Raw genomic sequence first — 27,179 nt, 5'->3', positions numbered from 1 at the left:
ATACTTCCCAGCTACCTCAGCCCCACAGGGAGGGTGGGGGGAGCAGGTCTGGGCAGCAGGGAAGCCACCACTATGGGTGGCACAAAGGGTGAAGGGAATCAAGTGACTGCTCCCCCAGGAACATCCATTTCTACCCCCATGAGTTCGACAGGAGGTAGCCCCTGACTATTTCATGGCACTTCCCTGTCTGCTGCCCAGTGCCCTGGGCCTGGGCAGCATGGAAAGGGCTTCCTCCTTCAGTTCAGCCACCGGGGGGGGGGACACCCCCCCTTCATCCCTGCTGCCCAACAACACGGGGGGTGGGGGGAGGCGCTCCACTGCAACGTCACTGCCTAGCCCAACGGGCAAACGGGAAAGGGTGGGGGCCGCCGCGAGGCCAAGCGGAGTGACGTCACGGGGACCGGCGGAAGAGAGGCGCTCTCACCTCGAGGCTGCGCTGCAGCTGCGCCGCGTGCGGAGCGGTCTTGGCGGCGCGGTACTGGGCCGCAGCCAGCAACAGCGACTTCATGCAGGCCGCCGCGTCCGCCGCCATCGCGCCGCCGGGCTTACGGCCGCGCCCCTCCGCCCGCACTCGTATTCAGCGCCGGTACAGCCATTGGGCACCCGCGGCCCAGTCAGGGGAGAGCGCGGGAGCCCCGCCCCGCGCGCAGGGCATGCCGGGAGGAGCGGGCCCGGCCACACATTTCCTCAGCGCTGAGCTGCCGATGCCGGCCTGAGGCTCCGTAGCGGGGGTGGGGCGGAGCCGCGATGACGTTATGGGGGCAGGGCCGTGGTGAAGTCAAGAGGGTGGGGGGCCGGAAAGGCGGCTGCTCCTGCCTGGGATGAGGGGGGAGGGGAGAGATTGCCGCGTTACAGTCCAAGCGCAACAGTAAAGCATCTAATAATTAAAAATGGTCAGTAAAACACACAAATAATAATAAAAAAAAGAAAAATGGTCCGATAAATAGATAAATCAGTAAAATGTTCTATAAAATAAATAATGCTAAACAAGTAAAAATGGTCTAATAAAATAAATCATAAAATGGTCCAATAAAATAAATAAATACTAATAAATTAAAAATAAAAGTGGCCTAATAAAATAAAAGTAAATTAATATCGTCTAATAAAATAAATGCATCAAGTGGTCCAATAAAATAAGTAATAATAAGTAAATGCAGAGGGTCTAATAACGCAAATAATAAAAATGGTCCAATAAAATAATTATAAATATGGTCTAATAATAAATACCTAAAGTGGTCTAGTAAAATAAGTAATAATTCTAATATTATAAAAGCCTACATCTGTCTGTCTGTCTGTAACACTTTATTCGTGCACTGATTGGCTGACAAACCACCAGAGTGTGAACAAGCATTTGGACAGGAAGAGGACCAAGCCCAAGCCGGCAGAGAATCCAGCCCACCGTGGCAGGGTGAGCAGCAGGCCCTGGCCGACTCGGCCATGATGGAGGAACTGGAGGAGCAGGCTCGGAGCAGGGTGGGGGAAGAGTGGGTCTGGGCCCGAGGTGGGGAAGAGGCTTGCTCCTGGCCTGCCTCAGCTAATACCACGTCAGGCTGGGCCTGCTGCTCCCCACCACTGCCGTGACGGGCTGGCTTCTCTCTCAGCTCCGGCCAGGGCTTCCTCCCCTGCTCGGGCCCAGATCCCCTCCTCCGCCACCCCACCACTTCCTCCCCTGTCAGCTCTGAGCCTCCTCCTCCTGTTCTCCTGCCACTGCTGGGTCAGCCCGGGCCTGCTGCTCCTCCTGCTGCAGTGTGCCTGCTTCTCCCCACCCTTGGGCCCAGTCTTCCCTTGCATCAGACCCAGGCCCATTCCTCCCCTCCCCTTGCTACTGCAGCAGGGAGAGAAGGAGCAGGCCTGGACCCCGAGCAGCAGGAGGTATAGAGGGAGTGGTCCAGAAGGCAGGGGTGGGGCATGGGGCTCTAGCCCCCCCCCCCCCCCCCCCCCCGCACTCATTCCTGATGGGCAATTGACTAGTAATAAGTAAATACAAAAGGTCTAATAAAACAAATAATTATAAAAAGGGTCCAATAAAATAATAAATACTAAATAAAATGGTCTAATAAAATAATAAAAACATAAAATGGTCTAATAAAATAAGTAATGAACACAAATAGTTTCATAGTTTCTAGGGTCGGAAGGGACCTGAGCAGATCATCTAGTCCGACCCCCTGCCATGGCAGGAAGAGCACTGGGGTCAAATGACCCCAGTTAGGTGGTCATCCAACCTCCTCTTAAAAACCCCCAGGGTGGGAGCCTGCACCACCTCACTTGGAAGCTGGTTCCAGACCCTAGCCGCCCTGACCGTGAAGCAGTGCCTCCTGATGTCCAACTTAAACCTTCCCTCCGCCAGCTTGTGACCGTTGTTCCTGGTCACTCCTTGCGGCGCTCGAGGGAACAGGGACTCCCCCAGCGCCTGCTGATCCCCCCTAACCAGTTTATAACAGGCCACAAGATCCCCCCTCAGCCTTCTCTTTTGAAGGCTGAACAGGTTCAGGTCCCGCAACCTTTCCTCATAGGACCTACCCTGCTGTCCCTTGGTCTAATAAAATAATAATGAACAAATAAAATGGTCTAATAAAATAAATAAAATGGTCTAATAATATTTAAATGCAAAAGGTCTAATAAAATAAAATTGGTCTGATAAAAGATATCACACCTACCCAAAGAACCTTGTCCACCTGCTCTGTACTTCTGTGAGCCACCACTCCACAAGGCCCTGGCAGCCAGAGAGGATCCAGGCTCAAAGCGGGGAGGTTGGCTCCAGCTCCAAGCCAGCAATGCGGGAAAAATCCACAGGCCCTGGTAGCAATACAAAAGCTGGGTTCGAATATGGCAGGGTTTACACCCAGCTCCCACCCAGAAATCTGGGAAACGCCCACCTCCTGCAGCTCCTCATGGGCAGGACCAGAAGAGCTGCCATGTATTAGGTCAGCGGTTTTCAGCCTGTGGGCTGCAGATTCCCCTTTCCACAAATAACTTTCCCGCTCTCAAGCGATTTTGAACACGTAACAGTTTATTAAAAATAAATAAATAATACAAATAATTAAACCTTATTTAATTCCTCCTCCAATTACTAAGCTTCCTAGAATCATTTCCCTTCAAAAGAAAACATAAGAATCCCCCCCAAACAAACCAAAACTGTAGGCTACCTCCATCACTGGGCTCAGCCGGGATCACAGTGAGCCCCAACCTCCTGGTGGCCCCTGCACTATGGTTTCCCACAGGTTGTGTGTACTTTCCAAACAAATCAGGACGGGAGGCCTAGTGACACAAAGACCTGCCAGTGACTCAAGGATGTTGCCATACATTAAAGTTTTTTAGAGGTATAAATCAGGAAAAGGACACAGACGCTTGTCCTTCTGACCTGGCAGACCTTGCGTATTTTTAGACATGCAAACGCCACAGTACCAGGTGCTTTGAAAAGTGTCCAGTGCTGCATCATGTGCAATTGTATAAACAGTGAAATGCACATCAGCAAGTACTAGCAGTCTGCTTTTGAACTAAAACACATAGAAAGCTTTTTAGTTCAAAAGCGCACCGCCACCATTTTCTCCATGCTGACACACATTTTGCTGCTTATACAACTGCAAGCAACACAGCGCCCTGCTCATCAGCTTGCACGCGGACCACACTCAGTTGAGTCTGCTCCAATGTGCCAGATCTCCAGTGCGTCTGGGCATGAAAATGTGTGTGTATAAACGCTGAGGCTATGCAAATCTCGGAACACCCACAGCAGGCCACATGACAAACCATACACACAAGCAAGTTACACATAAAGTAGTTTTCCTAAAATAGGAAACAGCCTTTTCTCATCTTCGGCAATAACTGTTTTCCCAGCATATAGCATGCATCGTGTTTTTGCAGCCTGTTTTTGCAGTTTCTATGCAGTCTGTCCCAGGAGAGCATACAGGGAAGGGTTAACTCGCCAGCCCAGCAGCTGCTACTGCCTGAGCTGCTGCTCCTCTGGCCCAGAGAGCAGCTGCAGTGACAGCAGGGCAGGCAGATTAATCCTTCCCTGCCTGCTCCCCTGGAACAGACTGCACAGGGAAGCCACAAGTAAATAGGGGGTTCTAGGGTGCTGGGGAGGGTAGGAAGCAGGATGTGTTTACATTAAAGTATAGCCTAGAGTGTCTACACCTTAGCATAAGATAACCTGGGTAACAGGAATCAGAGATAATCCTGCCCTGGAGTGGTGTAATTTGAATGCTTAAAACTAGTTCCAGCTGTTCAGATGTGTAGACAGTTCAGGGGTTAAGACCTTCAGATGCTGCCCAAAACTACCATGTAACAAGGCCCTTACCTTTACAGTGAACTAATATTTGTATTTCACAAGTCTATGGCACCAGTGGCTCTAACAGGAACTCTTTTCAAGCATTAATGGAAAAAGTAGCCTTGTGCCCTACACAATGCAGAGAAGTATCTTCATTTTACAGATGTGGGATAGATACAGAGAGGTCTACACATGCCCATCATAGACTGGCAGTGGCAGACCTAAGTGCATTATTTCTGCACTGTTTCTGACACTAATCACTAGCTACAAGTAATCACCTTCAAAATTAAACTGCATTTTATACAGAAGCTTGCCTTACCTCTTCAAATCTAGTTCTTGTTTAAAGAAAAACTATAAGCAGTAGATCCATTTCCAGTTTAAAAGGTATGCAGCAAGTTGTATTACCAAAACTAATAGCAAATAAAGAAAACTTCATAAAATAATCTATGTAGGACTTAGGAGTGTAGAAGTAATTTGTAAACTGTATTGCTTATAGATGAGAAAGTCCTCAGTTATTTTCATTTGATTTTTTTAACCTGTACAATATAGACTTTAAATTTGAAAAAACCAAAAAAACAACGCCCCCCCATGGTGTTGACTGCCTGTACTATTTTGTCAGCAGTATTAGCTTATTCCAGTGCTACAGGGATATATTACTCTTCTCTGGATGCATCGACACATGCAATTAACATAACACAACAAACTCTGAAGTCAGTGTACTACTCTGGAGTACACTGCTCCTGGGCACAGCATCTACACTTGCACCCTAAACAGCAGCAATTTGAGCTAGGGCGAAGCATCCCTGGGCTGGCAGGAGGGACAAAGGGTCAGCCCCAGGCTGTGGCAGTGTTGGGGCTAGCAGGAGCTGGGCGTCTGGCCGCCAGCAGACTGGGCTGACCAGGTGCAATTTGCTCCTGGCAGACATCATCTACATGTGCATCTGGTCTCACTTAATGACTCCACTGTAAAATAGTACAGTCCCTGGAGATAATCTTATGGTGGAGTTAATTAGTTTACTATGCCTTAATACTGGTGCACGTGTAGACTGTGATGCTTTACTATGGAGCTACTTCTGTAGTAAAGTGTATGTGTAGATGCATCCTTGAGATGTAAAAAGTTTCTCTTCATTGAAATTTTACCCTATTAACCGACAATGAGGCAAAGCCAACACATCATGCATAAAGTTCTTTTTCAACACTCAGTGGAGCCTACTGAATTTGGATCACAGTAGATTTCAGCTTGCCTACTAGCAATCACTCTCTCACATCCAGGGAACATATTCACATTGTGATTTTCTAACAGGGTATATAAATACAGGGTACAGAATGTCTGAAAAGATGGAAGACCATTGCTCTGATGAGCTGGGAAAAAGGAATGAATTCTAGAAAAAAAAGTCTGTAGAAAATCATGTCCAGCCAGCAGAAATAGCCATGCTCAAGAATATATTTTCCAAGGCAGGAGTCTTCAGCTGATCTGCTGTGATATAAATTAAAAAGATAGCTTCTGAATAACCAGGTTCTAGGCCATTCACTGCAAGACATCAACGTAATCACCCTCTTCGATATCTGTATAAAAAAACCAAACAATCATATACCAGCATGTCAGTATTTAAACATTACAATGATCTTTTAGGGGGAGATAGGGTAGATTGTTCCAGGCATATTTTATCCATTTGTTTCATTTTTTCAGAATGGGCTCATATAAGGTATGCAAAACTGACTACGCACAACACTCATCAGGACCAGCGTTCCACAGATTGAGCCCCCAAGGTCACTTCCCCACACAGATCCTTTGAGTGAAACTGGTTGCAACTCAAGCTGAGAAGATTCCACATTGTGCTCATCTACTACCCAAGGGCTCACTCACTGATTAACCTCACACAAAAAGCACAGCTAAAAATGTAGCAAGAAATACTCAACTCCTCCCAGGTGGAGACGCTTTACAAGAAAGACTAAACCCCCTTTTCTGTCATACTCAGCGTGCACGTCTACACGTGCTGTTACTGCACTGTAAGCTTACAGTGCAGTAAAATACTGTGCAGTAAATTTTCCTTGGCAGGGCATCTACACAGGTAATAGGGAACTGCTCAGTAGACTAATCTACTGTGCATGTGTAGAAGGAGGTGCCTTACTGCACAGCAGATTAGTCTATTGCACAGTAAAGCATCTTGTGTCAACACACCCAGCATTAGACATAGTATTTCTTTAGGAGTCAGTGGGAGCAGGGCCCTTGTTCCAGGAGCTCTGCAATCCTTTAAGCAGACATCTACAGCCAAGCTCGTCCTGAACAATAAAGTAATCATCAAAGCTGGCTAAGGACTAATACTGAAGCCTTCAGTCATGTGAGTAGCGATGTTAACATCAGTAGAATTAACCACATATTCATGGCTTGCATGAAATGACCAGTTGAGAAGAAGCCTGTCTAGAAAAAGATCTTGTGGCTTCCTTTGTGCAAAATATTTTGTGAATGTGCATGACTACAGTTACTTTTTTAACTCCTGTCTACATGTGCATGGATTTTTTACTTCAAAGGGAAAAACAGTGCTTTTAAAAACAAATATAGATGATATGTAGAGCATCCACGGTGTTAGGACAACTATCAGGGCACTTTTATAGGTGTTCCGATGTATTCTAATCAGAGCACGTCAGAGCAGACTTGATCAATTGAGTCTGCTGGAGAGTTCTATTCAGAATGCTTCAACGTGCTGCAATGTCTCATGTATTCAGCATCCTGCATTTCAAAATGGCAGTGGGGGTGCTTTAACTAAAGCTCATTTAATGAGCTTTAGTTAAAGGGCCCCTGCCGCCATTTTGAAACATGGGATGCTGAATACATGAGACACTGCAGGTGTTTTAATTAACCCCCTCTGCACCCACGCTGGAGCACATGTACAGGTACCCTAAGTAAGAGATTTCGTTTCTAGCCTGTGACCCAAAGTGAAGAATCAGTATCTCTTACAAGAGGTGAGACTGTTTAGCATCACTCATTAAGCAATGTAGCTACAGCCATGAAACTTGCTCCAAAACTCTCACCTCAAGCTCAGAGCATTTAATCATAGTAAGTGATCTACGCCACAGCCAGCTGTCATTTTAACATAGGGAGGCTTTAAAGAACCCTGCTAGCATAAATAAAGCTTTACTTAAATTCACAAATTTACTACCCTTCTCTCTGCAACAGAGTAGTTGCGCTGGTGCCAGCAACTCGTTCAGTCAAATTGTGGACAGGTGTCAGGTAGTCTGAGAACAAGTCTTCTAGATGCTATGCTGAAAATGCCAAAGCATTATAAGCTAGTGCTAGCAGCTAGAAAGTATAAATGTAGACAAGGATGGAAGGCTGTCTGCACTACAGTCAGGTACATGAATAGGCATACCCACTCTGGCAGGATACCAGTAATAAGGAAGATGCAGCTGCATGGACTTCAGGGCAAAGTGCGCAGTCCCACTGAGGAACCTGCGTATATAGTCAGGTTCCTATCCCATACTGAAGTCCACACCATTTCTCATTGCAATACAGATACAAAGCTGGGGCTGCCATCCTTCACCATTTGGGGGGGTTTGGAGGGTGGGCAAGAAGGCGGGGGGCATGAACAGAGCATGCCCTGGCAACTGGGGGGGCATGGCTGCGCTGGCAGCAGCAGGAGCACAGTGGCAGTGAGCAGGGGGGGGAGGGGAGCAGATGCCACTGGCACTGTCGGTGGGGAGGGGAGCAGTGCCAACCAGGGGAGCCCTCCCTGTGTGCACCCTCTATGCTTTGCCCCTGGTGTGGGGGATCCAATCCACTTGTCCCCCCTCCTGCACAGGCCAGGCAAACCCCAGATGACAGCTTACTTCAGCTTTTCTTTTTCCCTCTCCCTTCCTTTTCTGACACCCCTAGGGGTGGGGCTGGGACTGATCAAATGACAAATTAATGCTAAGGAACGCAAGTTCATCTGATCTGTCATTTGAGGAGGGTTAAGTTTTGGCACAATCGGTCACTTTAAAAGCACTCTGCAGCCGTGCACGTGTGTCACAACTCAGCTGTAGAGTGCTTTCTGGGGGCTGATTGCATGAAAAATGTAACTTCTCTGTGCCCCAAAAGGGTAAAGTATAGACTCTAAACACTTGCCCCTTTATAATGGTGGCTGGTATTGTTGGTATGTATCACTATTTAGATATCCATTTTAGCTTGTATGCTTAATGGGGCAATGTCTTGGAATGCCATATTGAATAACAGCCAGCCAAATGGGATGGGAGGAGACCTGGTGGCCAGAGCCATAGCTGCAGGGGCAACTAACGCACTGCATCCCTGCCCCATGTCCACACTGGTACTGGGACATGCAGCCGCAGCCCTGGGCGGGGGGTAGGCTTCTGGTCCCAGGAATCACTTGGGTGTGTGATGGGCTGTGGGGAGGGGTGTAGGTGACAGCAGGGAGGGGGGTGTGAGAGAGAGAGAGAAATGGGGGTCAGTCTGGGTAGGAGTGGTTGTCAGAGCCAGGCTTAGAGAACCACTGCACAGAGCAGCCTGTGCAGGGGGAGGCCAGCCTGGAAGGGAAGGGGCTTGCCCAGCCCAGTCCCTGAGCCCCAATTGAGGGCTTCCTGGGAACAGCCTGGGGATCACTGGGGCCTGGGCACAGGCACAGGGAGCAGAACAGCAAGGGCTGGCACTGGTCAGAGCCACAAAGCAGGAACGGACAGCTGCCACTAGACTCATGTCTTGGTGCTGGGATGGAGCTGCTGCCGGGAGTGAGCTAGTGGGGGACAGGCAGGGGATCCAGGTCAGGAGTGAGGGGCACCAGGGGGACAGCTGTGAGTTGAGAGTGAGGGGCAAGGACAGGGGCAGGGCATGGGCATATCAATGCTGGTCAGCACCCCACATCCTAATGAGTGAAGAGGGCAGGGACAGCTCTGATTTTTCTAAGACAAAAAAACCAAAAGCAAATGCCAAAGTGTATAGATATTTAGAATTCATTTTATTATGATGATAGAGGCACTGGTAGGCTTCCAAACTGCTTTAAAATTGTAAATATATCAATAAAACTTTGCCCAATTGACCTCTCTATATATTGTGGCATTTTATTTAAATCATGGAAGAACACAGATTTGGGGTATTTTAATGAGAGAATTTGAGTTTTTTATCAGAACATTTGCAGTTTTTAAATGGGGAACACCAGGATCTCTGCTCATGAAGCAAGTGGTAAGACCTGGGCCGAGGAACCTGCCCTGGGCCAGCACTGGGGACCCAGTTGGAGGGCAGACGAGGTAGCTGATCTGGCCATTTGGGGCCAAAAAGACACACTGTGACAGTTCAAAGTGGGCTACCACAATGAGCACATCTTCTGGTCAATAGCTGCCCAGATGGCAGGGTGAGGGTACCAGAAGACATGACAGCAGTTTCACACAAAGGCCAATTGTGCAGCCACAGCCCACTGGAAGCTGGCCCAAAAGTGCAGGAGGCTCTGCTGTGGTGTTCATACCACAGCCCAGGCAGCTGTGTGGTCCCTGTCCGGGTCCGGCAGGCATGTAGGTGCGCCACTGCTAATTGTCCCAATTAGGGAACCAAACATAAGGGCTGCGCCAAATTTTGCCTGCTGTTCTGCTTTGATGCTGTTTTGACTTGTTTTGAGCTCAAATCAGTGAAATCAGAACCAAACGAAGGGCTTTGAAACCGCTTTGAAATGAAACAAGGGTAGTCAAAATGTTTCAAAAGTTTCAAAACATTTCCAGTTCTGAAGCTCAAGCTGGGCTTGCCTGCAGGGAAACAGAAAGTATATAAAGTGTGTGCATCAGGATCTGGGAGAACAGCTGTTCACCAGGGCTCCGGAAGGGATAACTAGGTCTAACGGCCACAAACTTCTAGAAGACCGATTCAGACTCGATATAAGAAAAAACTTCTTATATACTTATAGGCAGCCACCAAGCCCCCCTGAGCCTTCTCTTCACCAGGCTGAAGAGTTCCATGTCCCTCGGCTTTTCCTCGTAAGGCTTACTCTTTTGGCCTTTCATCATACAGTTGGATCTCCTTTGGATTCTCTCAAGCTTATTCAAGTCCCTCCTGAAGTGGGGGGACCAAAACTGGATGCAGTACTCCAGCTGCTGCCTCATTGAGGCCGAGTAAAGCAGGAGGATGACGCCCCTGACTTTGCTTGAGATGCATTTGTGAATGCATGCCAGAGTGTGGTTTGCTTTACTGGCCATGGCATCACATTTGTGGCTCATGTTCACCTTGTGAACATGAGCCCCCAAGTCTTTTTCGGTTACGGTGTTAGTGAGCATAGCACTGCCGGGCCTATAAGTAGAGTGCTGTTTTTTTCTTCCAAGGTGGAGTACCCTGCATTTCTCTACTTTGAATGCCATCAGGTTTTGGTCCACCCACTTTGCAAGCGTGTCCAGATCGGCCTGTATTCCCAGCCTGTCCTCCAGCGTGACTGCCTTCCCTCATAGTTTAATGTCGACCGCGAACTTTGCCAGTCTGCATCTGGCACCCGAATCCAGATAATTGATGAAGATATTTAAGAGTACTGGCCTGAGCAATGAATCCTGGGGGACTCCACTGGTAACCTTGTGCCACATTGGTTTGTTCCCATCAGCTAGCACTCTTTGGGTCCGACCCCAGAGTCAGTTCCCCAGCCATTGGACCATGAGATGGTCGAGGACACAGTTCCACAGCTTGGTCATGAGGACAACATGGGAGACCAAGGCAAAGGCTTTCTTGAAATCCAGATAAATGACATCAACCTCATCTCCCTTCTCCAGGTAATGCATCACCTGGTCATAGAAGGAGATGAGGATGGTCAGGTAGGGCCTTCCAGTAATAAAACCATGTTGGCTGGCATTCAGTAGGTTGCCTTCCATTAGCCTGTTGCAGATGGATCCCTTGATAATTTTCTCGAGGATCTTTTCAGGGATGGACATCAGACTGATATGTCTGTAATTCCCTGAATATTCCTTCCTCCCTTTCTTGAAGATGGGACAATGTTGGCTCTTTTTCAGTCTTCCGGTACATCACCCAAGCACTGCAAGCTTTCAGATATCTTGGACATAGGGCATACTATAATGTCTGCCAGCTCTTTTAAGACTCTCCAGTGCAATCTGCCTGGGCCAACGGACTTATGGATGTCAAGCCTCTCAAGGTGTTCTCTCATTTGATCTACGTCAATTGAGGGCCCATCTCCTGAGCCTTGGATGCTTTGTGTCCTGTCTGACAGCATGACTCCCTCCGGCGAATGGAAAACTGATGCAAATAATTCTTTAAGAGATTGGCCTTTTCTTGGGCGTCAGACATCAGCTGCCCCATTTGATCTCACAGGGGGGTCAATGTTGCTTTTATTCTTCCTCTGACTTCCCACATATCTGAAGAATGACTTTTTGTTATCCTTGATTCTGGTGGCTAGCCTGAGTTTGGTTACTGCTTTGGCTTTTCTGGACTTCTCCCTGTAGGTATGGGCTAGTGCTGAGTAGTCCTCCTTGGTGATGATTCCAGTTTTTCATCTGGTATAGGCTTCTCTTTTAAGTTTCAGGAGACCCAGAAGTTCCCTGTTGCACCAAGGGATCTTCCCTGCCTTCTGACTGCATTTCCTGAAGGATGGGATGGACTTCCCTTGCACCTTGAGGACTGAGTTATTTAGGAACAACCATTCCTCATGGACTCCCTTTCTTAGGGGACCATGGTCCCTTAGTGCCTGACTGACCAGTCTCCTGAGTTTGTGAAAGTCAGCCTTCCAAAGTTGAGGATTTCTGTTTTACTGAGGGATTTGCCCACCCTCTGTTGGACAGAGAAAGTAATCAGTTCATGGTCGCTGTCACTAAGCTTGCCCTTGATCCTCAGATCACTCACCAGATCATTCTCTGTTGCCAGAACCAAATCCAGCAGTGCCTCTCCCCTAGTTGGCCCACAGACCTCTTGCGTCAGGTACAAGTCATCAGTGCAGGCGAGAAAGTTACATGACCGGTCAGGCTTGGCCGTGTGCTCTTCCCACAAGTTATCTGGGAGGTTGAAGTCTCCCATGATGATCATACATTGGGAACATGCAGCCTTGGCCAGTTCCCTATTGAATTTGAGATCCAGTTCTTCCTCTTGATTAGGAGATCTGTAATAGACTCCTATGAGTATATCCCCTTCCCCATGCTTCCCCCGTATTTTAACCCAGAGGGTTTCAAGGCACCCTCCATGGTTAAAGAACCAGTTTGAAGGGAAGTGTACTGCTCCTAAGCAGAGAGCTGCACCCCGACCCTTCTTCCCAACATAATTGATATTGATCCTCTCAATATCCTTGCATAAAAGGGATATACACTATCCTCAGCTTATAATTGGGAAGCTAAAAACAAAAACTTGCCTAAATCCAAACCAAAGTCACTGGTAATACCAATTGAATGTGTATCTCTCAGGTCCCAGGCCTTCACCCTTATCACTGGCCCACATCCCTCTTTCAACACCCATTTTCAACACAGAATTTAAGAATACTTATGATGTTATAAGAGTTACCATTATGGGTATGGACAAACAAACATTTTAGCTGCTTTTAAAGGTTGCTCGGGGAAGTGCAGCTGCTCAGGAGGGCATAGGAACTGTTTCTCTTTAATTGTTACTTGTGCATGAACCCCCAAAGCTCCCCAGCTTTGACCCTGAATAAGAAGCTAGTAAAAGCTGTTTTTCTACACTTTTACAAGACCAACAGTTTCATTCTACCAGCTTGTACCAGTATTCATTGATAACAGCACAATTACTACATCTGTCTATACTCTATGTTGGCCTCAGTGTTTTCATTGGCAGTTTCAGAAAAGCTAAGGACAGACAGCCCCTTTCCTCTTCAGCATGATTCATCATAATGCTGATACACAAAGGCAAAGAAGTAAGAGAAACATACAGCACTTCTGTTTGTACTATGCATGCTCACAGAATTAATTAGGAGAATTCATTCTCAGAAATGCCAATGACCACTGTAAAGAGACAAAAATCAGCTTCTTACCATCATAAACATTTTCTGCATATCCCATAGTTTTCCTTAATCTCCTTGATGGGTTTTGTTTTTTTACTGGATAGCGAAGATGGGTCACTAGTCCTTGATTTGGCTTTTGATACTTGTATATTAAATCCTTTAAAGTTTTGAAGGACTGCTGGGGAACACCTCCAGAAGTCTGCAAGAAAAAGTGAAAACACTGATCTCTGAAGGTAATAGGAACACAGGACTGGAAGGGGCCTCCCAGACTATCGAGTCCAGTCCCCTGAACCTGCATACTTGTTCAACATGGAAAATTCATCATCACCAGAAACAGGGTAAGTTTCAACAAATATTTCAACAGAAAAATGTTTAATGAAAACGTAAAAACTCCTGGAGAAATTTTTTTTTTAAATGGAATCAATCATAGTCATTTATTTCTTTGCTGAGCATCCTTTCCCTTTTATATGAAGTTGCCACTAATCTGAATAAGTTTTATCTGCATTTACAAAGAGGAAATGTTAATATATTATGACAATGCTGTTAGGCACACTATGGACCTTACAAACAGTCCCTGTAGATTCTACTATGATGAAAGTGGTATCTCTAACAAGCAAATGTTTCAGGAGATCAACAGTCAAGTCCAGAAAACAGGTCTCCCAAGCAGTCCAGTTCATAGGATTCTCTTTTGCTGATTACTATGAATTCCACTGAAGACTTCTGAATTAGTTATGCCCAGCTCAAGGGCAGAATAGTGTGATGGAGTGGATAGGGTTTTTGAGAACTGTAGCGATGAAGTGAATGCATGGAGTTATTCCCTGATAAAAGTATTTCCAAATCACAGGCATGTACAAGTTATCAGATTGGCTTAAAAGTGGATAAATAAATAATTTGGGGTTTTTTCCCCCCTTGTGTCTTCTAGCATCACAGCCTTTAAGTTGTGCTGTTATTTTGCAACCTGTTCTTTGAAGAACTGAATCTCTTTTTTCTAAATGAAAGCCAGGAGCTGGCATTCTAAGACAAATAATAAACCTCATGGCACTTGTATAAAAACCTTGAGAACTGGCATAGCAAAACTGGTCCTCAGATAATATGGTTAGCAACCACATCCTTCTTATCCAGGACCTGATTCTATAACATGGAAGTAAGAGGAATTTTTGCCATTAATATTGGTTACTAATATTTTACTTAGCTTAATTCTCAAAATCCCCAGCCCCAGCATATAGGGATGATGACCATCTATCACAGTCTCAGTTAATAGCACTGCTTATGGGTGTCTATCTAAACATACAAAGCAGTCTGTAACCCTGAGACAGAGGAAAAGGGACTGACACTGTACATTCAGACAGCATATATTACAATGGAGCTTTGCCCATGACAGCAGAAACAAGGAGTTCTTAGGTTTTTAAATATGATTCAGTAAATACAAATTCTTTTTTTTTTCACAGGCATAACAAACAATTTCTTCACCTTGGACAGCAATGGCCAAGGGGCCACAAGAAGCATCAGGCACAATTCTTGTGGCCCTTCTAAACTAGCACCTAGGGCTGGTGCCCTGCTTTCCCACCCCTGGTTACACTACTGCTCTTTTTATTTTAGCAAGCCCTTATCCTTTCAGGAGCTCCAGGTAGGTGGACCTCTGTGTCTGTAGTGTGTTTTATGCAGAACCTGGGCCTTAAGAATGACCTGGGGGGAGGTGGGTAGCGGAGTCTCCCAGGGCTCGGTCCTGGGGCCTGCGCTGTTCAATTTCTTCATCAGCTATCTAGATGATGGGGTGGAAAGTAACCTGTTTAAATTCGCTGATGACACCAAAATTTGTGGGGAGGTGAGCACGCTAGCAGGGAGTGAGAGATTGCAGAAGGATCTGGATAGGTTACAGGGGTGGGCTAACAGGAACAGGATGCGTTTCAATACGGACAAGTGCAGGGTGCTGCACTTGGGCAGTAGGAACCAGCAGCACACTTACACAATGGGGAACTCCCTACTTGAGAGCACGGAGGCAGAAAGAGATCTTGGAGTCATTATTGACTCCAAGATGAACATGGGCCGACAATGCGAGGTCATGGTTGGCAGGGCTAACCGGACCTTGTCGTGCATCCACAGGTGCATCTCGAGTAGAGCCAAGGAGGTGATCCTCCCCCTCTACGCGACGCTGGTCAGGCCACAGCTGGAGTATTGTGTCCAGTTCTGTGCGCCCCATTTCAAGAGGGATGTGGACAACATGGAGAGGGTCCAGAGGAGGGCCACCCGCATGATCCGGGGACAACAGGGCAGACCCTACAGTGAGAGACTGCGGGACCTGAACCTATTCAGCCTCCACAAGAGAAGGCTGAGGGGGGACCTGGTGACCGTCTATAAACTCACTAGGGGGGACCAGAAGGGTTTGGGGGAGACGCTGTTTCCCCTAGCGCCCGCTGGCATAACAAGGAGTAATGGGCACAAGTTGATGGAGAGGAGGTATAGATTGGACATCCGCAAAAACTACTTCACAGTTAGGGCGGCTAGGAGCTGGAACCAACTTCCAAGGGAAGTGGTGCTGGCCCCTACCCTGGGGGTCTTTAAGAAGAGGCTGGATGCCTACCTGGCTGGACTCATTTGAGTCCTGTTTTTGTTTTGGGGTTTTGTTGTTCTCCCACCCTGGCGGGGGGTCGGGCTAGAAGATCTACTAGGTCCCTTCCGACCCTAAATCTATGAAACTATGATAAATAAATAAATATCCAATTGTATTATTTTAAAAACCAAGAAAGCCCTCGCTTAGAATGCCTCTCAAACAACCATGAGGACAATTTTGATTTGCATTTATTGCCAAACCTTGGAAAGAAACTCAGTTTAAAAAAATGCTTGAATTACTATTCAGTGGGGGAAAACACAGAAAAAAACCTCCAGAAAAGCAGCTGCTGTGATTCAAGGAATTGAATAATTACAATATTTTTTCAATAAATCGTGAAAAAGTGGTAATAGAATGTAGCACCTATCTGAAGGTTGCTGACTTGAATCCAAGCTAACATGATAATGATCCAAAGTTGTTATGTTCTGATAGCTTATAGTTAGTGGCTTCTGAGAAGCAAATTTAGTGGCCCTACTCCACTTATCTGGAAACAAAGATGTCGCTACAATTGATTCTTATTAATAAACATTCTGGAAGTCTTAGAAGAAACAAGGAGAGGCAGGAAAACATTTTAAACTGTCCTCTCTCTAGGTCTGGATCAAGGTAAAGTCTGCATATTATGATAATGTGTAGGCCCCGTCTACATATTACAGGTATTGTGCAATTAGCTGGTTAATTGCACAAGTACCTTCATACCAGCTACGTGTGCAAAACACAAATCACATGATAAAAAGCTCCAACCAGCTATAAAGTTAGACCTTGAAAATATGTAGTAACTTTATAGCTGGTTGGTATCCAGCTTTAATTTTCAAGTGTAGCAGGGTCTCCCCTCCCTGTCTCAGCTGACAGAATTCCCAACCCAGGGATACAACATGCCCAGTCAGGGCTGCGAGTGAGGGGCCCCAGCAGCTGCTAACTGTGGATCCTGGCAGCCAGGGGGGTGCAGCTGCCCTGAAGTATGTGAAACCCCCAGGGCTGGAGAATCGTGGCTGCTGCAATCTCCCAGCCTCAGGAGTGTATGGGGTGCCCCCATGGCTGGTAGCCCCTCAATTGAGGAAGCTTCCACCCCTGGGAACTTGCTTCTTGCTGGTGCAGTGGGAGCCTGAAATCAGGCTCCCCCTGCACTGGCAATTAAGTGTGATGGGATTGAACACACTATCCCATAATCACACCTCCTGCCATGCACATGTGGCATGGCAGGAGGCTCAAATGTGTGGACCGTGCATTAGATCTCACCACACCTTTATCTGCATGTATGGGCTAGGGACAGAAGTGACACAAACTGGTATTCATGATCAGTAACCAGTTCAAATCTGTAACACAACAGAAGCTGAGTGCACATCAAAATCGCTGAAACTGGTTTAAGATAAACCTGGATGGATATAGTAGCAGACTTAACTCATTTAGGTTAAATTGTTTTATTGAACTTGTGTCCCAGATCCCCTCCAGATTCACGTTAACTCACAGTCCCCCAGCATCCCAGGATGTTTTGCACATCTGCCGCAACCCCCCTACCTCCTTGCAGGGTGGGCTGGCTAGCCTTGGCCCAAGCTGTCTGTTCCAGCCCAAAAGGGAGGTGTGCTCTAGCACCCCCACCTTCTGGCCTGAGCCACTGCAGGCATGTGGCTACATTTCCAGAATCAAAAGTGACTGTCTGTTCACTTGCTTATCACTTCAATCTATGCAGTTTAGACCAACCTGCAAAGAGTGAATCAATTCAGCCTTGGGCTTTTTGACTTTCTGTATGGAGGCATAGAGGGGCCCATGCTCTTATGCCCCCTCCAATTTTAGGAGCACACAACCAACATAAGTTTCTAGAGCTACCATTTTTGTACCTCTCCAAACGTTAGATTTACCCAGGATTACATGTGAATCTTTTAAAAAAATGACAGGAGTTGTTCCAAAATGCAAAAGCTCTTATGATTGTGCACTAATGTATTTGTTTACAGGTCACTTAACAGAGTTTTTGGTAAACCAAAAGAGCATTCCAATAGACTGCAGAGAGGAAGGCAAATGCAAAAGATTTTTAGGCTGTCAGAAAAGGTGGCCAGATCTGTAGATCATGGGTGAGCCAGGCTAAAAGGTGAGCAATATGCTTAGGTTACAAAAAAGTGATGTAGAGATAGCAGTTACTTCTAAGCTGATGGGCAAAGACAGATGTTTTGTTAAGAAATCAAGGGTAGAGTGCAAGCATGGAAAAATATTATAATGGGAAAGATTCTATATAGGTATCTTCTCATATGAGAAAGAAATTAAATAGTCATTTCCATTCCAGATGAAATGACATGCTCTTACCTCAATCCTCAAATTTCCTTCATGTTCCCTGAAGATCCGATAAGTGTAAACCAGTCTTTCAAAACTGTAAAGAGATATCCTTGCATAAATTATGTTTGTCATCAGCAATCCAGGAATTGCAATGGTCTGACCTCGTTTTAGCCAGAGAATTTACAGTATACAAAACAAAATCACTAAAAGATTAAAATTCCAGTTCAATAATCTCAAGAAATGACTGCTATTAATAACATGTTGCCATCAACAACTGTGGGCTCATTAAATTTTGTTCTAGAGTCTCACTAAATCTTTTCTAGAGTATATAATTTGTACAAACAGTAGGTTGGAAAACAGCTAGCCATTTTATTGGTTTAGTTAGGCATCTCAAAACTAAAGTCAGAGGCAATTCTGTAACTTAAATCCATCTATGTTATATACACCCACACACTCACATACCTCTTATGAATATACGTATGTAACAGGTCTTTAAAAAATGCACCAAATCTTTTAAAATGGATATTTATAATACCACTATTTCTCAAAATCCCTTTTTAAAATTAAAAGGACCAATTCTGAAATGCCAAAACCCTTAATGCTTAAGTAGAAGGCACTTATTCACAGGCCCCATCTGTGTCTGGTAGAATAACAGAATATTTCTTTGGAAAAGGAAGGCTGCTCAGTTTTGGACCCACATTGATTTCATACTTGTTTAATATATTGGAGAGTTATCCAAACTGCTCTGAGACCATTGTTGATCAGTCTAGAGTTTCAGATGATAGGATATAAACATCCGTTCTTCTGATGTGGTTGCCTTAGACTGTGGTCAGAAAAGTCAAGTATTACTCAAGATGAACATATTAAAAGAGCATCTTATCTATACAAGACAGCTTGTGGGTGTGAGGGTGTGTGTGTGTTCACATATCTGTTGGATTAGCTGCTGTTTTTTAACTGTGCACACAATGCCGCTAAGGCCATATCTACACTGCAGTCACTACAGACACGCCAGGTATATATATAATTGAACTGGTATGAGACAGCTGCAGCAACAAAGAACTCTGTGTGATTACTTGTCCTAAGATTTATCCCATTTTGTCAAGTTTTTTAGCTTGTGGCAAGCTTCATGCAGTTGTGACCACGCTGCCAGCTACTTTAAGGCTAACTCAGGTAAGTCTATGCAAGCTGAAGCCAGAGCAGGCAATGTAATATAGAAATACACAAAAAATGAGCAAGATTCTATTCCGTACAAAACATTTGTGTTACAATAGCACCTCATAGCCCTGGATCATGCACCAGGACCTCATTGTGCTAAGCATGGTATAAATATAGAGCATGATAATAGGCCCTGCTCCAATGAATTTACAACAAAATTCTTGTTCACCATCAATAGCCACTATATTACACCTGAGTAATCTCCAAATAAAACTGTAATTTTGCACAGATGTAATGAAAGGCATAATTTGAAGGGAGGGGGACTATATAAGTGTCTGAGAGCTGCAGAATTTTTATCACTGGTAATACAGGAAGGAAGGGACTCAGTTTGACACAGACCCTTAAATTTTTTCCCTCACAAACAATATGTGTCTGAACTGGAAAATACTATGATGAATAAGGTGGCATCCTGATATAACTCACCTTTAATTTATCAAGAAACCTATTTGATAATGATTAAAATTGCCACTGTTGCAACACCAGGAACACTTCTTCCAGTCCCATTGCAGCAGACTGACTATCAAGCAAAAAATCAAATATAAGCCTAATAGCCCTTCTGCAATGTCAGTTAGCTGGTCATGCCATCTGACAGAGGGGATAAATGTCAGGGTATGCAAATCTAAAGCTTCCCTGAAAATAGACATTTTTATTCTTTGAAGCGTCCAGTCACAAGCTAGCGCATGGGTATACACAACTAGATATTATTCCTTTCTTTTGCCTATCCGTGCATTACCATTTTAATCTGTTCTCTGTATTCCCTGACTATCTTGTCAACTTCCAAGTCACTTAGGAAGCTATACTTTGATTGGGGAGATGCTGAACAGAGGGTATTTTCAATAAATTCTTAAACACTCTGATATGTTCCAGTTCTCCCAGGATGTTCACCGTGCCCTTGTCACATTATAAGGTGGGTACGAGCATCAAGCAGTCCCTAGAGAGCTTCTACTCCCCCAAAACAGCCAACTGCCACAAGAAAGACTAATACAAAAGAGTCCTTGCACCATGAATTTCTATTTAAAGAGAAAACAAAGTTGGTTTCAAATTAACACATCCAGATGAGAGCAGTGATCTTCCAAAATGATAGTCCTTTGCTTAGAAGCAAGGTAGGATGTAAGGCAAGATATAGACCTCTCATTGTGTGAGATGCACAGTAGCATAAACTGAGGAGGAGCAACAAGGGCACCAACCCCAGGTGCCGATCTGAGGGGTCAGAGGGGTAGTAGCTTCTGGCTGTGCTTCTGGCTCAACAACTGTTGCTGCTGTCCAGTTGCAGCTGCTGCCCCATGCACCACCTCTGCCCAGGGCACGGTGACAGTCCTTGATGCTTCCAAAGGAACTTTCAGAAAATAAGAAACAAATTAGATATTAATTTTGATGAAAAGCAATGATTACACTAGTGAATGACCTTGTAACACATCCATTCAACGTTACACACAAGGCTTATGGACATTAGGCACTCTTGAGTATAGGGAGGGAGGCCAGTTAAACCTGGACTGCATCTGGTTGCCTTGGATTCAAGATGTATATGTGGAACTAGAACTGGAACAGGCTGCCATGAGGACACTGTACATGATAACCAGAGGCAGAGATCGAATCGCTCATGCAGCCTTGCTGAAGGAGACAACGTACAGGAAAGGATAACAATGCTGACCACGATGTGTGAGATTTTCTCTCCACTCACAGTTTGTTTTATGATGCGAGATAATATTCTACCTACCCAGTGTGATTGAAAGTATCTTTTACCCTAAGGCCTGAAACATTGAGGTTCTGAATTCTTTTTAACAGTTTCCAACAAGGGTGAAGCAACATGTCATTTTGAGGCTGACATGACTTTATGAGTTAAATTTAATCTCTCTCCTGACTTATTTTTTCAGACAGCCCCTCTTTAATTTTTCCTATGGTGGCCACACAAAACTACCAAGTATGACTAATCAGTCAGTAGTATAGTTAACACTTATTTTAAAATCAAATATTTCAAAAGAAGGCTGAGAACAGAAGAAGGTGGACATAGGAAAGGTATAAAATGCCCAACCCGGCATTAACTAGAACGTTAGCCCTTTAACTCAGAATTACTTTGTGTGTTTGGCTCAAACCAATTCACGGAGTGAGTTTTATATAGTCAGAAAGTACTGCAAGAGCTACCATGAAATCAAATGAATCAGGCAATACAGTAACCTGAGAGGCAGTTGGAGTGCTAAGGGGTTTCTTGTCCTGGTGCATTCAGCTGAGGAGACACACGCAGAATCTTTTCCCATACTTGAGTCTGATAAAAGTACAGGGCCTAAGGCCCAAGGCTTTCAGGTCTTCTGTATCAGGCCACCTGGGGAAATCTGCCACTGCTGCACCAGCACATAGCATACTACTAGGATAGACAGGGCTCAGGTGGTTAGCGGACATATTCTCATGTTATCATCCAGAATTCCTGTAGGCAGGGTTAGACTAATTGATGATTAAGTGCCCATGGGCTATATGCACTGAGCGGTAGAGTTGCATCAACACTCCTCTGAGAGTTGAAGATTTCTAGTCCAGCACATGGTCTCATAAAAACTTTCAAAGCTTTTTCTCCTTTCTCATTCAGAAGAAGAGTTGGACCAACTTCACGCATGATGCAAGACGAGTAAAATGTTACAGTTTTATCTTCTGGTTTTGTATGGTTGTTTCCTGTTGCTACTGGACAAAATCATTTCTATTCATTAGAAAGACTACCATTGCAAGTATCTTTATATACTTGGTGTTGCATTTGGGAAATAAGCACAAAAAATCATAAGCAGTCTACTATGTGTTGTTATTTCAAAAAGGTGAGCAAGACAACTTGTTTTTTTACAAAGCTATTCCAAAGCTATCAAATAGAAATCTAATAGCCCTTATGCAATATCAGTTAGCTGGTCAGGCCAATTGAGAGGGGGAATAAATGTCTGGGTATGCAAATCTGAAGCTTCCCTGAAAACATACATTGTTATACATGGATTATTCTTCAAAGCATCCAGTCACAAGCTAACACATGGGTATACACAACTAGATATTATTCAGCCACAGACCACGCTATTTCCATAGTCACTAACAGTTTGAGCACCACAAATGCAAAATTAAAGACAAGATAATGTATTTATTGTACACATATACTTTACTTAGGATGGTGCAAGAGATTGTAAAACAAGTAGAAAAACATGGGAATGAAATTCTTGGTTTCCATTTGTTCCTTCCCAAAGTACTCACTAGAATAGACACACTCTCTTTCCTAATTCATAGCAAATAGCAGTAGTGCATTGTCATTGCTAGATAGGATAGGATCATAAGTTTGTCTTGGCACCTTTCTCAGTTACTTAAATGATTAAAAACTGTGAAACTAATGAACTGTCCTGCCTTCTGAAAATATTACTGATACTGTAGTGGATCAGTGCATGGACAGATGCAGAGATCTCCAAATGGTTTTGTTTCCTTAAAAATAATATAAGGGGTTATAAAAAGTGAGACATAGCTCTGATTCATTTTGAAATTTGTTTCTTTTTGGTGTCCACCTAATTTTCATCAAGCAACCAGGAACATTTCAAATCATCAATTTTTGTTCCATATTTTATATTGGGTCATTTTATTATAATTTATGAAAAACAAAATAATTAACCTCCTGTTAAACTGCAAACTTCTGACTCAGCCTTAACTATGGAACCATGGTCCTAGTATGATAAACATGGACACATCAACAGCTACTCCTCGCTTAACGTCGTAGTTACATTCTTGAAAAATGCGACTTTAAGCGAGATGATGTTAAGCAAATCCAATTACATCACAGTAGTTACTTACTAGCAGGCGGGAGCCCAACAACGTTATAACTGAACATTGTGCGACTTTGAACGAGTATGTTCTCTAATAGATCAGCAACATAATAAAATTGTCCTAATTTTGCAATTAACAATAGAACTTTTCTAACTGCTAGACTAGCTCTGCACATTCAACCAGGAGAGAGTTAGGGTTAGATTTCTTGGGCTAAGGCACCATTATAAAGGATACACTGTCTAACAGGCTAAAGTGTACTCTGTTTACATCCTTGTAATCCCACTGTCTCTTCACATCATGAGTGATCTATGTACCATGAAGTACCATAGTTAACTTCAACTAGAATTTTTCCTGCAATTTAGTTACAAATTCTGTTGACACATGAAGCAGCATCACATCCACTGTCTCCCTATCGGCCATTGCACACACCACAAAATTGGTCTTTAAAGTGGCTTAAATTCCCTTGTGCACCACTTTAATGGCATTGCTGTTTGCACACTAGATGGCATATTCCACTTTAAATGACTTTGCTACGTAGCAAGATAAAACACCTCTGGGGTGTTTAGTTTGCTACCTGCCAAAGCGCAACAGTGCACGGGAAACTGGAAGCCGACGTACTTGGGGCTTGGTGGGCCCTGCACAGCTCAGGGGCTGTGGGACCTAGAGGCAGCCCATGCAGGCAGACTCCACTGAAGGGGAGAAAAAAAAGCAGTGAGCCTGATCTGTTTTTTTTCTCCCTGGAGCCTGCCTGCCTGCCTGAGCTTTGCAGGGACCTGGTTTTTCCCTTTGCAACTGAAGGGGAGCGGGAAGGGTTGGGGAACAGCGCTCCCTCCATGCTGTGGTGCTCCCTTGGACTGCCTGGGCTGAAGAGGTAGGTAAGGATTGGGCCCTCACCCTTGTGTAAATGCCACAGGGGTTTAATTCAGTTTAATTCTCCTTAAATTGAAGCAGTGTTTAAAAAAAGCACTGTTTCAGTTTAGGGAAAATTAAACCCCCCTGGTGTGTACAAGCAGCTCAAAGCACTAAAAATGCTAACTGGAGTTAGCCTACATTATTACACACTTTTGCATCCACCTAAGAGTAACTTGTATTCCTCCATTCTCCCCAAAATCTCCTTGTGTGCCTCCCTCTCAAACCCCTATTTAAAATATTTGCTCCTCCTGTGCTCTTCCCCCTGCCAGCTATGGGTCATTATACACTTCATTCCCCCTTCTCCCCAGTGCTAGGATCCCCAGCTGACTCCCATGCCAGAGATGGACTCTATTTTTTCCCTTGCTCCCAATGACCATATTCTCTTCTCTATGCCAAGGGCTCTGTGCCTCAGTTCCCCTTATATTCCTTTTCCATCTATCCCATTCCTCACATAGCTATATGTCAGGAAATCCATGTCTCTTTCATTTCTGCCATTATTTTTTTCTCCTAACTTTCACCAGTGTCAATAGGACTTTGCTTTACTGATGCCTAGAACAGTTCCTTGAATTTTGGAATTAGTTCAGTGTGGTATTCAAAGCTTATTGTGCTATATCCAAAAAGGAAGGTCATCAACAGGAATGGAAAGCCACGCAAGCTCAGTACAAGGAAAACTGAGAACAGGCTTACTTATTTGTGACTCAAGAACATGCACAAGAACATGCAAGTAGCAGACCTACTGATTATATTGGAAAGGTAAATATGTAAAAAGGACAAGAACTGAACTTTTAAGTCCTCTTTCCTGAGGTCTAACAGGCCAGAATTGCCTGGGTGGTAAGGGCACATGGTGCATAAGAAAGGGCGGTTTGCTGCTCAGGAGGTGGATGTCACTTTTTTTGGTTTCCAATACTTGTCAAGCAGCCATTTAAATAATCATTTTTGGCAACTAAAAAAGAAGTTTCATCTCCCCCCAGCTTCTCTGGCTGCTGGCCCCTATTTTCAATTCCAGTCCCCCCCCACCGCCCCCATGTCCTTAAGCAGTGTTTAGGATTCATGGCCCACTCACCCACCCATTGTTATGCTTCTACTTCTTCTTTTCAATTCTGAAAGAGAAGCCAAAAATCATTTCCTTTGAAAAAATAAACCCTGGTGCTGCGTATGACACTCAGAGGCTTGCTTGCTTTTGATTCACCGCCTCTGCTTTTCAAGTTTCTAAGTTTTTTGCTGCTCTCCTGTAAAATACACAGGTAAGAAAAAGCAACAGAACAGTTAAAGCCAACGGCTAGACATTGTCTTATTCTATGCCCAGCTAACCACTGACTTGACCTGTGATCTTGGACAGATCACTTTACCTCTGTTTCTAAGTTGTCTCACAACAGTGAGGCAGAGCTTTTAATTAAATCTTTATATGGTACTTTGAGATCCAGAGAAAGATTCTAGAGAATCCCTAACCAGAGATATACAGCATATTAATATTTTTCTACTTCAGTATTATGTTCACCCTTGTGATATATTCACTCTTGCAACTATCTTAAAATGCACATAATAGTTAAATATGTAAGCACAATACTTACAAGACGCATAGACATATGGCGCCTGCCACGCTCTCGCTTTCTCGTACCAAAAAACAACCATTCTTTCCTTTTTTGGTCAGTAACTCTTCACAGGACTCTCTTGTTATCTTCCCATGATAAAATGGGTACTTTGCATGGTACTCCATGGAAGAGCATCAACGGGGTCCCTTGTCTTTAAAGCAATCCTAGACGAAATCAGTAAACTGGCATTAAAAGAAGGTTTCATCCAAATTCAGTTGTCAAGATGATAACTGCAGTTACAATTTTAAGTCTTCACTACATAAATCTGTCTGTGTGGGTATTACTAACCAGACTGTACTAGCAGGCTGATTTCAACAGATAAGGTATGTATAATCCACACAGGAAGTGATAAAAATGGTCAATGGTTTCACTTGTAGTGTTCCTTAGTTTCCATCACCTAGGAGGACTGCAATTATACTATTAAAAAGAGTTGATATTTCAGTTACTTTTTAGTTTTAGGCCATATGACAGCTAAAATTTAAGTAAAAGCAACAAGTGCATCAGTGCCTATATACCCAACAGTTTTTATTTAAATCTCGTATTTCTCATTATTTACAACCTTGCCCAAATTTAACTATCTGGACTGAAATATTCCATATCAGCTATATGCCTCAAGATGCTTCCCCACTCCTCTACATGGGAAAAATGCAGCTGTTTTTGGAAAATGAGATTACACCCTTGTAACTAGGTTGAAACTAAGGCATTTTAATCATGTTAAAAAAATTACAAAACGTTTTCTTAAGAAGCTCTATTGCACTTGTACTTTGGAGTACAGTACCAGATTGACATTTGATGAGGGTGAAAGGTTATCCTGGTGTCAATGATGTACTTTATGCTCACATGAAAATCCACTCAAGTTAGAACCATTTAAAATGTTGCAGTTTGTACATACATCTTGCCTTTAATGAGAATTGTCCAGGTCAGGTCTGCTGGGGCAGACCAAAGCTTCTGGAATTGCTTTTGCTTTTCAATGGGGCTTCAAGCAGCAGAGCTTTATGAGACTGTGTCTCCTGGGATCACAATAATTTCCTCAGGCATCATGGGGAGGAAGTAATTTACCCTGAATGCAGAGAGGAACCAATTTGGGAGATTCCTCCTGGGAAGGATAGATTGGGGCAAGAAGCGAAGCTAAGGTGTCTGTTGAGGTGGGGAGGGGGTGTGAGACTGAGCCAGATAGATAGTAGGGCTGTGCAAAATTCTGCTGGCTGTTTGGTTTTGATGCTGGTTCGACTTGTTTTGAGCTCGAAACAGAGAAATCGAAATGAAAGGTTTTGAAACAGCCTTGAAAGGAAACCAGGGCAGTCAAAATGTTTCAAAAGTTTTGAAACGTGAGTTTTGAAGCTGGGCTTGCTTGCAGCTAAAGAGAAATTAAGGAGAGGGAGGGGGAAGAGGGGAGAAGGACTACTCTCATATTGACTGTGTAGCTGGCCAGTGTCTGTGATTCTTCCCTGAGGTCCCTTCCCAGCTCAGTGCTCTGGGGAAGGTACGAGAAAACAACATAAAAATCATTCTTTGAACTGAGCTCCCTCTGTGCCTTCACGCTTACAAGTGACACAAGTTTTGCTCTGAACAGTTTGAGGTGCAGTTTCCCAGAAACCCCTGCACTTATCTCCTTGAAACTTGGCAGGATTC

General features: G+C 44.4%; 2 protein-coding genes across 2 annotated transcripts in view; both read right to left on the bottom strand.

Moving 5' to 3' along the window:
* The window catches only part of KIAA1524 (KIAA1524 ortholog), a 36,635-nt gene extending 35,976 nt beyond the window's left edge, over positions 1-659 (bottom strand). The window contains exon 1 of the mRNA XM_019525774.1: positions 425-659. Within this exon, the coding sequence (XP_019381319.1) occupies positions 425-532 (108 nt within the window). The 5' untranslated portion in view covers positions 533-659. The remainder of the gene's footprint in view (positions 1-424) is intronic.
* A 3,311-nt stretch (positions 660-3,970) lies between these two features.
* SH2D1B (SH2 domain containing 1B) lies at positions 3,971-25,849 on the bottom strand. The gene is made up of 4 exons (XM_019525773.1): positions 25,527-25,849; positions 18,085-18,148; positions 13,212-13,380; positions 3,971-5,832 (listed from the first exon to the last, which is right to left on the bottom strand). Exons 1-4 carry the CDS (start codon positions 25,670-25,672, stop codon positions 5,795-5,797), a joined length of 417 nt encoding a protein of 138 aa, XP_019381318.1. The 5' UTR covers positions 25,673-25,849; the 3' UTR covers positions 3,971-5,794.
* Positions 25,850-27,179: the final 1,330 nt, after the last annotated feature.

Source organism: Gavialis gangeticus, unplaced genomic scaffold, assembly GCF_001723915.1.
Source record: "Gavialis gangeticus isolate Ggan-Ray unplaced genomic scaffold, GavGan_comp1, whole genome shotgun sequence".
Classification (NCBI taxonomy): Eukaryota; Metazoa; Chordata; order Crocodylia; family Gavialidae; genus Gavialis; species Gavialis gangeticus.
Note: the sequence above shows the minus strand (reverse complement) of the source record. Positions and strands in the feature narration are given on the sequence as shown.

Coding starts and splice junctions, on each gene's coding strand:
- SH2D1B (XM_019525773.1), bottom strand. CDS start 25,672: ATGGAGTACCATGCAAAGTACCCATTTTATCATGGGAAGATAACAAGA. Junction 18,149..25,526: donor GCCATATGTCTATGCGTCTT/GTAAGTATTGTG, acceptor ATCTCTTTACAG/TTTTGAAAGACTGGTTTACA. Junction 5,833..13,211: donor TGCAGAAAATGTTTATGATG/GTAAGAAGCTGA, acceptor TTTTTTATACAG/ATATCGAAGAGGGTGATTAC.